The sequence below is a fragment of the Pelodiscus sinensis genome, chromosome W (genome assembly GCF_052426305.1).
Source record: "Pelodiscus sinensis isolate ZL-2025 chromosome W, ASM5242630v1, whole genome shotgun sequence".
NCBI classification, from domain to species: domain Eukaryota; kingdom Metazoa; phylum Chordata; order Testudines; family Trionychidae; genus Pelodiscus; species Pelodiscus sinensis.
The window spans coordinates 12,420,732-12,434,292 of record NC_143084.1 but is presented as its reverse complement, the minus strand read 5'-3'; the positions used below and the strand labels follow the sequence as shown (position 1 = coordinate 12,434,292).

Below are 13,561 nucleotides of genomic sequence, written 5' to 3'. Positions count from 1 at the left end.
AATAGCAGTCAGGAGAGGTTGCTGGTATAGGGTGGTGTTTATGTGACCATCATTTATTTGTACTGTAGTATCCAGGAAGTGGATCTCATGTGGACTGGTCCAGGCTGAGGTTGATAGTGTGGTGGAAATTGTTGATATCCCTCTGGAATTCTTTAAGGGTCTCCTTCCCGTGGATCCATATGATGAAGATGTCATCAATTTAGTGGAAGTAGAGGAGGGATACTGGGGGATGGGAGCTGAGAAAAATGTGTTCTAGGTCAGCCATAAAAAAAGTTGGCTTACTGTGGGGCCACGCAAGTACCCATAGCAGTGCTGCTGACTTGAAGGTATAAATTGTCCCCAAATCAAGAACGGTTGTGGGTGAGGACAAAGTCACACAGCTCAGCCACTAGGTGTGCCGTGGCATCATCAGGGATACTGTTCCTGACAACTTGTAGGCCAAGTTAGGTGAGAAAAGAAGAAATGAATTGCTGAAATGCATTGCCTCTGCAGCTAGGTAAGGAGTCAGAAGCCAGAGGGTGCATGTGATTTATTGAGGTCCCAAAGCCAAGTCAGGTAGGGAAGGGGAAGAGACAGTTGGGAGACCTACAGTGGTAGGAAGGAGCCAAGTGGAAAAATCTTAGAAGAAAGCGGAGTGGGTAAGGCTCCTTCTTGGACAGGGCAAAGAGATTCTGCTCCAATCCTTCAGTTTAATACAACTATTCTGAGTGTCTTAAGGATATTTTTAAGGAAGTAAACTAATATTGGGGGGAAATGCCTGTAGTAATATGAGGGACTAAAACAAAAGCCCGTGCAGCATAGGCCTGGTTTGAGGCCTAGCTAACTGGACAAAATATGGCTAAAAAGCAAAGCTAAGCTGTGAGCAAGAGGCAGGCCCCTGCTCACAGAACTTGGCACAAACAGGGCTGAGAGTGCAAAACATGAATTGGTAATAGGCCCAGGTGTACACCAGTAATTGGTGCTAGGTACCAACTGTAAAACAGTCATTGGTACTGGTCATAAGTGGAAATCACATGGTACCACCAGCTCATTAAAAAAGACCTTGGTACCCACTCCTCACAGATACAGACCCAGGTTCAGGAAAGGGCCTAAAATGACAGCATGATGGCTAGAGGTGATCTAGTCCAGGGCTACTCAACTTTGCAAGGCCCGGGGGCCACAATGATACTCACAGCACATGCCGAGGGCCACAACTTAAGTGTGGTTGCATGTACATGGAAATAGCTTCTCTCACACTGACGGGCATGAATACAAAGGTGAAGGCAAGACTACACAACACACTGGCCCCATTCAAGTCAGTTCTGCTGATATTAATAAAATGCAACATTTACCCGATTTCCACCCATACGACAGCACTTTTAGTGAGCAATGACAGTCGAGGAATCTAACTACTAAAACACATCAACAGAAGACCATTATATTGGCTACTTTTTTGTTTTGGCTCCCACCCACGGGCCACGTGTTGAGCCCCACGTAAATCCAAACTGCACCGCAGGCTGCAAACAAACGGGCTGCCGGCCTCATACCGCATGTTGAGTAGCCCTGATCTAGTCAAACCACAAGGTACAGGGTGATGGGTGGTATTTAAGTAGCATCGGAGGGTGGCAACCTGACATGTCAGGAGTGATGTGTAACTTGTTTGTGCCTGTATATAAAGTGGTGTCTTGGGGGACAGTCTTTGTCCAGGTGGGGGGCAGTGGGAGTTTCCCACTGGTTGAGCTGAGGCCATTGTGTGAGTACATATGTGTGGTGGTTCAGTAGAGTCTACTGATGACTACTACTGTACTTGGCTTTACAATAAACCTGGCCTGGCACCTTCGATCCTTATCTGATTTGTGGTCTTTGGGGGCCCTCTTGGGGTCTGCGGTGGTCATTGGGCCCACATCATCAAGCACACATGCAAGCAGCCTTCTGGTTATCATCCCTGACAGAGCTAGAGACCTGTTTGGATGCCATGGCAGTAAATCCTGACTGACTACAATGCCTTTTAAGTAAACAATGTTGGTGTCATCCACTTACTTGCAATGTAAACGATTTCTGTGGGATTGGGGTTGGCAGTTTAAGTGCTAATGCTGGTGCAGAGATGCAAGTGGCATCCTTCTCAGAGGCCAGGGCAGCTGGGGACTGGGGGGGCGGGAGAAAAAAAAGAAAAAAGGTCAACATAGCAATTAAAAACAAACAACAAAACCCCTTACGAACACATGCAACAGCATATGATTATCATTCATTCACAACGTGTCTCAGTACAGTTGTATCCCAGTCCAGATTGTGTTGCCAAGAGGGAAATCTCAACAAATGTTCAAACACGTATCAGAAAAACCTCGTGCAAAAGCTCCTTTTTTAAAATACATATTGGCTGCGCAAAAGCAGAAGCCCAGAACCATTTTGAAGAGGGCAAAAGGGAACCAGCCCTTTCCGGGGGCGGGGCTGGAGCCCCGTTCAGACACGTGCTTAAAGGGGTCTCGCCGGACAGCCGTTTGTCTCCTGCTCTGTGTGTTAGGACCTCTTGCAGGGACTGACAGCTCCTAGCAGGTTTGGTGGTTGCCCTCTGCCTTTTGGACACCACCCTTTGGCCCCCAACTGCTTTTTCCTGGTTTTGGTTTCTTGTGCCTTGCTTTGTCTGCCATGGAGCCAGGGGTGGCCATGTGCCTGCTCTGGCCCCTGTCGGCCATTTTGGAGTGCCTGCAGCTGGTGCTCCAGGCTGGTGCCCTCGTGTTCCAGGACCAGGAGGCGCAGATCGCCTTGGACTCCCTCACCAGGGAGGCCATGGCATCCCTGTGGCATCCCCACCCCACCGTGGAGAGGCCACTCCGGAGACTGGACACCAGTACAGACTGGTGGGACCGGCTGGTCCTCGGACAATGGGACGACCAGCAACGGCTCCGGAATTTCCACACGCGAAAGCGGACATTCCTGGAGCTGTGTGCATGGCTCCAGAGAGCCACCACCCGGCTGCGGGCACCCATCACCGTGAACAAGAGGGTCGCCATCGCGCTATGGAAGCTAGCCACCCCGGACAGCTACCGATTGGTGGCACAGCAATTCGGGGTGGGAAGATCCACCATCGGTGTGATCGTCATGGAGGTAAGTCCCAGGGGGAGTGGGGTGGGGGGAGGGTGCTGCACTCCATGCCCAGGAGCAGCCAGGCTGAGTCACCCAGGGGTTTGGTCCGTCCTTCCCTTGCACAGGCCTGCTGGGGGGGGAGGCGTGGGGGCCCTGGTGTGTGTGTGTGTGTGCGTGCGCGAGGACAGAGGGAATCACGTCGGGGGGGGCGCAATAGAGCGCACACTCACTCTTGCCTTATGTGATGTGTTCCCTTGTGTTTCTCTGTACCCTTCTGCAGGTCATCCACGCCATCAATGACTTCCTGCTCCAGAGAGTGATTCGCCTGCGCGATGTGGATGCTACGCTGGCCGGCTTCGCAGCCCTTGGGTTCCCCAACTGCGGGGGAGCCCTGGATGCCACCCACATCCCCGTCCGGGCCCCGGAGCATCGAGCAGCCCATTTCACGAACAGGAAGGGGTACTGCTCTATTGTTCTCCAGGCCCTTGTGGACCACCAGGGCCGCTTCCTGGACGTCTACGTGGGCTGGTCCGGCAGGGCACACGACGCCCGTATCCTCTGCAACTCCAGACTGTTTCGCAGGCTGGAGGCGGGCACTTACTTCCCCCGGCGGGAGTTGACTGTCGGGGATATGCTTGTGCCCATCTGCGTCATCGGGGACGCGGCCTACCCCCTGATGCCCTGGCTAATGCGGCCCTACACAGGGTGGCCGAACCAGAACCGGACCTGATTCAACGACCGCCTCAACCAAGCCCGAAATCAGGTGGAGCTCGCCTTTGGCCGCTTAAAAGCCTGCTTCTGTTTGCTCACCCGTCTCGAGATGGGTGAGCGGAATGCAACAGAGGTACTGGCCGCGTGCTGCGTGCTCCACAACATTGTGGAGCAGAGTGGGGAGGCCTTCCTTGCCGCATGGATGGCAGCCGAGGCACAGACGTTTGAACAGCCCCACACAGCTGCCATCCGCCAGGCACACCAGGATGCCGTACACATCCAAGAGGCCCTGATGGGCATGTTCGCACAAGCCCCATAGTAGGGTCGCCTCGGTTTCCCCATACAACTCCCTCCCATCCGCTACCCTTCCCCCTCCCCTCACCTCCCCCCAATTGTAAAGCGTCAGTTCCAAGCACAACGGCCGTCATCGTGCATGTTCGGCAGGTGTGTCTGAAGTAGCTAGGGTTTTTCTTTTAGTTTAGGCTAGGGTTTAGCCACCATCGCCTGTCCGAGCTGTCCCGAAGAACAGGAAGAGGATTCGTGGTTCGTGCGGAAGGCTCGAGTCAGTGTTCCCGATTCCAGTCGTCTTCGAGGGATCTCCTGGCTGTTCCTCTCCTGAGGCCCGGAAGGACCAAAGGATTGAGGTTGCCAGCAACACTACAATCGTCCCTGTGTCTATACTATGTACGTGTTCTTTTGTGTGCGTCTTTTAACCTTTCTTACTTGTTTGTTATCTATGTTAATATAGTTGTGGTTTAAATTTTACTTAAAAGTGTCAGTATTTATTTATGCGCCACAAACCAATGACCAATTAAAGGAACAACCGGTGATAGATATGGTATTTGGTGTCCGCATTCTGCAATCCTCTTAAATTTAGTTGGCTAATTGGCATCTCAAATCATTTATTAAAGTTACCTCGAGTAACACAATAACCAACAGTTTTGTTTTCAACTGAAAAACTTGTATGTTTTTATTTACAAGGGGGAGAGGGGGAGGAGACCTTCAACTGGGAGAGGGAGGGGGAGGGGGAGGAGACCTTTAACCGGGAGGGGGAGGAGCTACTCCTGGGAGGGGTGGCCCCTGCGACCGCTCCTGCGGGGGCGGACCTGCACATGGGGGGCAGGCCGCATTGGGGCAGGCTGCACAGGGAGGTGGGCAGAAGGAGCTATTGCAGGAGCAGCAGGAGGGGCTATTGCAGGAGGGGGCATTGCGGGGGCATGGGCAGTGCTACAGGAGGGATGGCGGGGGCATGGGGCAAGGACATGCCATAATGAATGGCATGGGCTATGTGGGCGGTGAGGGTGGCGATGGAGTCGGCCATCCTCGTGCACTGGGCCTGGAAGGCGGCCCAGGCCTCCTGGTGCCACTGCAGGTCCCCCTCGATGCGTTGCCTAATCACAGCCTCGATGGCCTGCACGTGGCGCTGAAGGAGCTGGTCCCGGTGGCGGAGCCGCCACCTCGGTGGTTGGGCAGCTGGGGGTGCCGCCGCTGCCGGACTGGAGGGTCCCCGGCTTGTGCTTGGTCCTGCTGCAGGGAACAGAAGAAAGGATGGGTCAGTCAGGCAGGCCGGCCACTGTCCCCACACCCCATGCCCTCCACCCCTGAGCCCAGGTGACCCCACAGTAGTGTGGCTTGGGCCCACTTGGTTCCCCCCCGCCCCCCGTGTTGTATGTTTGCAAGGAGGACCACCCCTGGAGTAGGGTCCTCCCTCCAGTATTGTAACCACCGGTCTGTGTCCTGGCCCATGGAGGGCGGGATGGCGCATGTGTTGCGTTCACCTGTGGAACCCCCTGCTGGTGGAGGCTGTGAGGCTTTGGGCTAATCACTGGTGTTTGACAGGGAGCGAGATGCATCCCCACACAGTGCCTGGGAGCACGTCTGGCAGAGGTGGTCTGGGCTCTCAGATCCCCATCGCGTGGGATATCTCCTGGACGGAACCAGGGGTGACTGGGGAGTGTCCCATCCTTGCAGCAAAACTCAGGCGGCCCTAGGGGCGGCCCAAGCGCTTCCCCCCTTCTCCCTCCCGCTAGCCCTCACCCACGTAGCCCAGGGACATGTGTGGCCGCAGTGGGGACTTCCCTCAGGGAGCCAGCCAAGGCACCGGGAGCAGGCGAGGGGCTCAGTGGGGCCCACGCTCACAGGGCTGTGATGCTGCGGTTTTCCCAGGAGCAGCTGGCTGTGCCTCACAGCCAGGCATGGGGCAGTGTGCCGTTCTGCGTGCTGCACCCTTGCGGAGGTGCGGGCTCTGGGCTGAGTCCCTGGGGCCCTGGCTGGTTCCAGCCGGCATCCACCCTTCCCCCTGGTCCCGCCGCATGTGTGTGAGCAGCACGGTCCCAGGCGTGCCCTGGAGCTGCCTGCCGCGGCCACATCCCGCTCGGTCACCAGGCTGCACGTGGTTGCACGTGCTGCTTCCTGCCTAATGCTACACAGCGTGCAGCTCACATGGCCTGAGTGACATGCTCGACCCTCCCCCCTCTGGGCGCCTGGCTCTCCCCCCACCCCCCGCCCTTGTGAGTGCAAAAGGCAAGACTCACCAGTGGATCCTTCCCCGGCCTCGGAGGATGCGCGGGAGACGTCAGGGCTGCTGGAGGGGGCCTGCTGGGTGGCAGTGCTGGCCTCATCCTCCGACGCACTGCTGTCGTCTCCTTCCCCCGCCTTGGTGGTCCTGGTGACGGGGGGGCGCACGCTGCTGTCAACGGGCACGTCCGGGGCTTGTGAGGCTGGCTGGCCCAGGATGGCGTGGAGCCGGTCGTAGTGGGGGCAGGTGTCTGCTCCTGCCCCCTGGCCCTCGCTGGCTCGCTGGGCCATGCGGGTGAAGATGTCGGCGTTCCGGTGCCGGGAGCGGGTCTCATGGAGGGCCTCCTCCTCCTGCCAGAGGTCGAGCAGGCTGTCCAGCTCCCCCGAGGACCAGGATGGGGCCCGTCGTTTGTGGCCCCTGGGGGCCTCCTGCGCTGGGGGTGCGGGTGGCTGAGCGCCTGGAGCTGCCATGCTGGACAGGGGCGCTGTGGCAGACCTCAGGCCAGAGGTCTGAGGCACGCTCCTGCCACGTGCGCTCAGCAGCCTGTGTCTGCTTTAAGAGCTTGGGTTACCAGGAAGTCCGGGGCAGCTACAGGGTCCCCCAGCATCCAAACCGCTTTTTTCCATTTACCCTGCTTTTGCACAAAAGTCTTAGCTACCTGTCTACACTGGCCCTTTTGCGCAACAGTTTTTCGCAAAAAGGACTTTTTCCCCCGAACGGGAACGTCAAAGCATTTCCACAAGAAGCACTGATTTCTTACAGTAGGAAGTCAGTGCTTTTGCGCAAAATCAAGCGGCCAGTGTAGACAGCTGGCAAGTTTTTCCGCAAAAGCAATTGCTTTTGCGGAAAAACTGGCCAGTCTAGACGCAGCCATTGAGTAAATATCCTCTTTATCCTAGCTGCTCAGAATTGTGAGGAACAATATGTGGTCATTACACTCGGCATTATATCATCTTTACCACTTTCCATATACACTTAATGGAAGCGCCAGCATATTTCAGGCCAAGACCAGCCTTTGAATGTTGGTAATGAAAAAGGATGGGAAGTATTCCCATAATGTACTAGCTAGGTATGTAGCTCTACTGAATGGAAGGTCATACCTGCTGAAGTGCTTATAATTATGTTACCTTCTTGAATCTCACTGCTGAGAGCTGAAGGAGTTTCTCATTTAGTTCAAGCAGCAGACATCTGTGGTGTTTGAAACCAAGGTCCCGCATTTAACTCCAATACTACATACATACTGTTTAGTTAGTGACTGTGATATTTGTATGTGCACAGCACACAGATGTGTTACATTATGGGCACCTTTATTTTAAAAATCTTAAGAACAGGTAAAAAGGTAAAAATCAAGCAAGAGGACTAACTTCAAAATTTTGAGGAACCTTAGCACTCCTGGTTTCACTTGACCACCTTCTGTCTAATCTAATGCAAGGAGAACATTTTGCTTTAAGTAAATGAATAGTAGAAATAAAAAATGTTAATATTATACACATTAAATTACTGACATACTGGTTACCTGAACAGTTAAAGTCACAGGGACTAGCCTGGAGTCCTTTCGAGGTCTGCCTTTCTTCTTCTTTTCTACTGTTTCTCCCTCGAGTTCTAATTTACGCTTAGGCAGTGCCAGTGGTTTAGTAGCTGGAATCTTCTCCTCACTGTCACTGCTGCTCTCCAGAATATCCTTGGGCTCATTCTCTTTAATTAAATTCTGATCCTTCAATCTGCATAAAAAATAAAAGGCTAGTTTCATAATTTACATAAGATGTATTCAAAGTTGCCACGCATGTCCCTTCTGACTTTGGGAAGTGGACAGAAAAGACAATGTACCTCACAGAGGGTATGTCTAGACTACAGGCTTTTGTTGACACAAGTTTTGTCAACAGATACTGTCGACAAAGCGTCTGTCAACAAAGAGCCTCTAGACTACAGCCAGCTCTGTCGACAAAGCAAGCCGCTTTGTTGACATGAGAGTGTAGACACAAAGGACAGTGTAGATGCAATAACGCCTTCTGTCAACAGAACTCTGTCGACAAAAGGCGTTATTCCTCGTAGAATGAGGTTTACCGCCATCAACAAAACTGCTGAGTTCTGCCGACGTTATGTCGACAGAATTCAGCGGCAGTGTAGACGCAGGTATAGTTTTGTCAACAAAAGTCCACTTTTGTCGACAAAACCCTGTAGTCTAGACACACCCAAGGATACATGTACCCTTGAGAGTCCACAGAGGTCTTCCAGGGAATATCTCAACTCATACAGATATTTGCTTAGTTTGAAGCTGACTACATAAAAAGCACTAAAAGTCAGGACAAATGAAAATTTTATACAATGACTTCTTTAACCTGCTCTGTATACTATACACAGAAATGTAAGTGCAGTATTTAAATTCCAATTGATTTATTTCATAATTACATGGCCAAAATGAGAAAGTGAACAATTGTTAAGTACCACTATGCAATAGCTCTTTTGCATTTTTATGTCTGAATTTGTAAGCAAGTAGTTTAAATGAATTGAAACTTGGGGCAACAAGACAAATCAGACTCCTGAAAGGGGGTACATTAGCCTGGAAAGGTTGATAGCCTCTATGTCGGGCCTGGGCAAAATATGGCCTGTGGGCCGAATCCAGCCTGCCAAGCCACCGGATCAGGCTCGTGGATGCATTGGGGATCCTCAGGAAGGCTCCCTGCCTGCCCCCATAAGCTGCTGAGAAAAGTCACTGCTGCAGGTCTCTGTCTGAACAGCTGAGAGCTGGAGGAAGGGAGAGAGGCTTCACACACAGCCCCTACCTCCAGCACAATCCCATTAGCTGGAAACCGGCCAATGGGAGCTGCCTATTGTCAACAGGCAGCTTGCAAAGCACCCTGCCCTCAGCCTCGTAGCTGTTCAAAGACCACATGGCACCTGCAGCCAGTGCAGGGGTGGGGCAGGCAGGGAGTCTGCCTGAGAAGGCTGCTGACCAAAGTCAACAGGTAAGTCACAGAATCATAGAACTGGAAGAGACCTCAGAAGGTCATCAAGTCCAGCCCCCTGCTCTAGGCAGGACCAATCCCAACTAAATCAACCCAGCCAGGGCTTTGTCAAGCCGAGACTTAAACACCTCTAGGGATGGAGACTCCACTACTTCCCTAGGTAACCCATCCCAGTGCTTCACCACCCTCCTAGTAAAATAGTTTTTCCTAATATCCAACCTGGACCTCTCCCACCACAACTTGAGCCCATTGCTCCTTGTTCTGCCATCTGTCACCACTGAGAACAGCCTCTCTCCATCCTCTTTGGAACCTCCCTTCAGGAAGTTGAAGGCTGCTCTCAAATCCCCCCCTCACTCTTCGCTTCTGCAGACTAAACAGACCCAACTCCCTCAGCCTCTCCTCGCAAGTCATATGCTCCAGCCCCCTAATCATTTTGGTTGCCCTCCGCTGGACCCTCTCCAATGCATCCACATCCTTTTTGTAGTGGGGGCCCCAGAACTGGACACAATAATCCAGATGTGGCCTCACCAGAGCCGAATAAAGGGGAATAATGACATCTCTGGATCTGCTGGAAATGCTCCTCTTAATGCACCCTAATATGCCATTAGCCTTCTTGGCTACAAGGGCACAATGTTGACTCATATCCAGCTTCTCATCCACTGTAACCCCCGGGTCCTTTTCTGCAGAACTACTACTTAGCTGGTCGGTCCCCAGCCTGTACCAATACTTGGGATTCTTCCGTCCCAAGTGCAGGACTCTGCACTTGTCCTTGTTGAACCTCATCAGATTTCTTGTGGCCCAGTCCTCCAATTTGTCTAAGTCACTCTGGACCCTATCTCTGCCCTCCAGCGTATCTACCTCTCCCCCCAGCTTAGTGTCATCCGCAAACTTGCTGAGGGTGCAATCCATCCCCTCAGCCAGGTCATTAATAAAGATATTGAACAAAACCGGTCCTAGAACCGCACCTTGGGGCACTCCACTAGAAACCGACCACCATCCTGACATCGAGCCGTTGATCACTACCCGCTGGGCCCGGCCTTCTAGCCAGGTTTCTATCCATCTTACCGTTCATTTATCCAATCCACATTCCCTTAACTTGCTGGCAAGAATATTGTGGGAGACCGTATCAAAAGCTTTGCTAAAGTCAAGGTATATCACATCCACTGACTTCCCCATGTCCACAGAGCCAGTTACCTCATCATAGAAGCTAATCAAATTGGTCAGGCACGACTCTTATCCACAGCCTGCCTTTGGCACCCCAACCCCACATAACCCAAACCCTCTGTCCCCCCTCCTGCACCCATATCCCCACCCACATCCTATAACCCAGGCCCCTGCCCCAAGTCACAACCCCCCCCCCTCTTGTCCAAGGTCACAACCTGAACCCCTGCACCCTAGTCCCTTGCCCCAGGTCACAACTTCACCCTAACTCCCTCCCAGATCCCACACCTCTTCTGCAGGATCCCTTCTGCATGCAACCTCCATCCCAGACCCTGCACTTCCTCCATTAATATCATGGAAGAGTACAGCCCTTGACCACTTTCCAAATTCTTGGAGTGGCCCCCTCAAAAAATTATTGCTCACCCTTGCCCTATGTTAAACACAGGACCTAGTATGGAATTTTGAGGCACCCACTTCAAACCTTTATGAATTACAACTGACCATTTAATCCTAATCTTTGTTTTCTGTCTCAATCAGTTTTTGATCCCTGACAATCTCACCCCATGACTAGTTAGCTTCTTGCATCAAGGACCTTATCAAAGGCCTATCAGCACTCTAAATAAAATTATATCCACTGATTTTCCTTTAACCACTACTTTGACACATACAAATAATGTTAAGATTAGTGAGATATGATACTCCTTGGAAAAAAAATGTTCTGGTTAGGCCCTATTATATAATGATCTTCCAGGTGTTCTAGTATTTTTGCAACCAATTTGCCAGATACAAATGTAAGTATCAGGTCTGTAATAACTCAGATCACATCGTGAATCTTTAAAATAAAAGGTACAGAATTTGCTACCTTCCAGTCCTCTAGAATACTGCCCCTCCAAGCAAAAGGACAGTTTTAGAGGAGGAAATATGGGATAGGGGGAAAAAAATATTTATTGTAAATGGGTTGACTACATAAGCTCACTGGCAAGATACTAACCTTCTACGTGATTTGCTAAGGGGTCTGTACGTGCATGTGTTATAACATGCACAGACTCACGTCACTAAATGATTAGAATCTAAAAAGGAACCATGTGGCTCCACAGACAAATACCCGAAAACAAAATCTGTTGCCTATACAGGGTTCTCAGCACAAAACTGAAATATATCTGAAGCTATTGGGATCTACTTTTCAGGTCATGTAATTTATGCTGAGGTGAAACTCCCTGACCAGGTCTACACTAGACCTGGAAGGTCGGGTTAAGATATACAACTCCAGCTATGTTAAATACGTAGCTGGAGCTGGCTCACCTTAAGCCAAGCTTGGCACCATCTTCACAGAAGGAGGCCGACCAGAGCAAACGCTCCCATCTGCTTCCCTTACACCTCGCGACCGCCAGGAGTATCGGCACCAACCGGGGCCACCCTCAGCATTTGATTTAGCAGGTCTTAACTAGACCCACCAATATCCAACACCGTAAGATCGATCTCTGATGATCTCTGGCATGGCAAGTGAGGACGTGGGCACTGTTACATAAACAGCAAGTTAGATTTTATTACCTTCCATGAACAGCACACATGCAATTGATTTTATCTTCAAACAAAAGTTTAAACTAAGAAAGATCTGAAAAGTTTTCTTGGACCTATATGTTTGAGGCCTCTCTTATTAGTAGCTCTTTTTCATTGCCGCCTTCTATAGGGATCTGAGTTCCTCTCCAGAATGCCAGCACTAATAAATCCTTAGTTCACAGAATTGTGTTGTTTTAACACTGCTTGTGTGCCCTGCCCTGCACCATCACTCACCTGTCCATGGCAATCTGATTTGTATTTATTACAGCAGAAGTCGCTGAGGTGGCTTTGGATCGTTCTGTGAATCTGGAATCAAATGCTTTCATTGGTTCAATCTTAGATGGGGTTGTTAGCACAGAGAAAGATGATACAGTAGGAGCAGCTGAAGCAGAGGTAGCATTTACACTATTGAAGGAGGAAAGAAAAAAATAAAGGTTGAAAATTATTTGGAATAAATCAGCATTTATCAAAACCTTCTACATAGACTAGAAGTTTCTTTAAATTGGCCACTCTTGGACATGTGACAATACACCATATCCTTTCATGTGTCAATATCCTCTAGGCCTTGGCTACTCTCAATAATTATTTATAATAGAACTGAGTTGAAATCTTAATGCTTTATAAAAAGTCTTTTAATCTACCTATATGCAACTAACTCATTCTTTGTAATTCTTACCCCTTCATTAAAAATACATATTATCTGTGGGCATTTAGTGTCCAAGTAAAATAAATTGGTGATTATGTATCTGCAAAAATGAGCCACAGATATCCACATCCACAGATGAGGGTACCCACAAATTCCCATCAAGTCCACAAATGTGTAGGGTTCGAGATAAAAAAAATTGTATCTGCACCCGTGTCCATATCTGAGCCTTAAATGAATGCCAGATGCAGATACCCGTGAATATAAAGCAGATATTATGTACAGGCAGTCCCTGGGTTACGTACAAGATAGGGACTGTAGGTTTGTTCTTAAGTTGAATCTGTATGTAAGTCGGAACTGGCATCCAGATTCAGCCGCTGCTGAAACTGACCGCCAGTTCTGACTTACATACAGAATCAACTTAAGAACCCCAAGCGTCCCCAAGTCAGCTGCTGCTGAAACTGATCAGTGGCTGATTCCAGGAAGCCCGGGGCAGAGCAACTCTGCCTGGGGCTTCCTGTAGTCAGCGCTGGTCAGTTTCAGCAGAAGCTGACTTGGGACGCCTGGGGCAGAGCAGCTGGGGTGCTGCTGGGTTGCTCCAGTAGCGCCGCTCCTCGGTGCTACTGGACCAACCCAGCAGCACCCCATCTGCTCTGCCCCAGGCGTCCTGATTCAGCGGCTGCTGAAACTGACCAGCAGCGGCTGAATCAGGACCTGGGGCAGAGCAGCTGGGGTGCTGCCGGGCTGGTCCAGTAGTGCCCAGAGCGGCGCTGCAGGACCAATCGGCAGCGCCCCACCTGCTCTGCCCCAGAGTCCAAAACAAAAGCCTGGTCTGCTGGGGGGGGGGGGGAGCACACTAGCTGCGCCCCCCCCCCCCCCAGCAGACCAGGGACACGGGGAGCAGAGCCGCAGCGGCAGCGGGGTGCCGCGCCTCTGAGG

The 13,561-nt window shown here is 51.3% G+C and overlaps 1 protein-coding gene across 3 annotated transcripts in view; it reads right to left on the bottom strand.

The window, feature by feature from the left end:
* LOC149520873 (protein HIRA-like) overlaps positions 1-13,561 on the bottom strand; it is a 136,481-nt gene that overhangs the window by 82,542 nt on the left and 40,378 nt on the right. For all 3 annotated transcript variants that reach the window (XM_089775058.1, XM_089775056.1, XM_089775057.1), the window contains 3 exons: positions 12,214-12,384; positions 7,809-8,013; positions 2,020-2,124 (listed from right to left, as the gene is read on the bottom strand). In XM_089775058.1, coding sequence (XP_089631184.1) covers positions 2,020-2,124; positions 7,809-8,013; positions 12,214-12,384 — 481 coding nt within the window. The remainder of the gene's footprint in view (positions 1-2,019; positions 2,125-7,808; positions 8,014-12,213; positions 12,385-13,561) is intronic.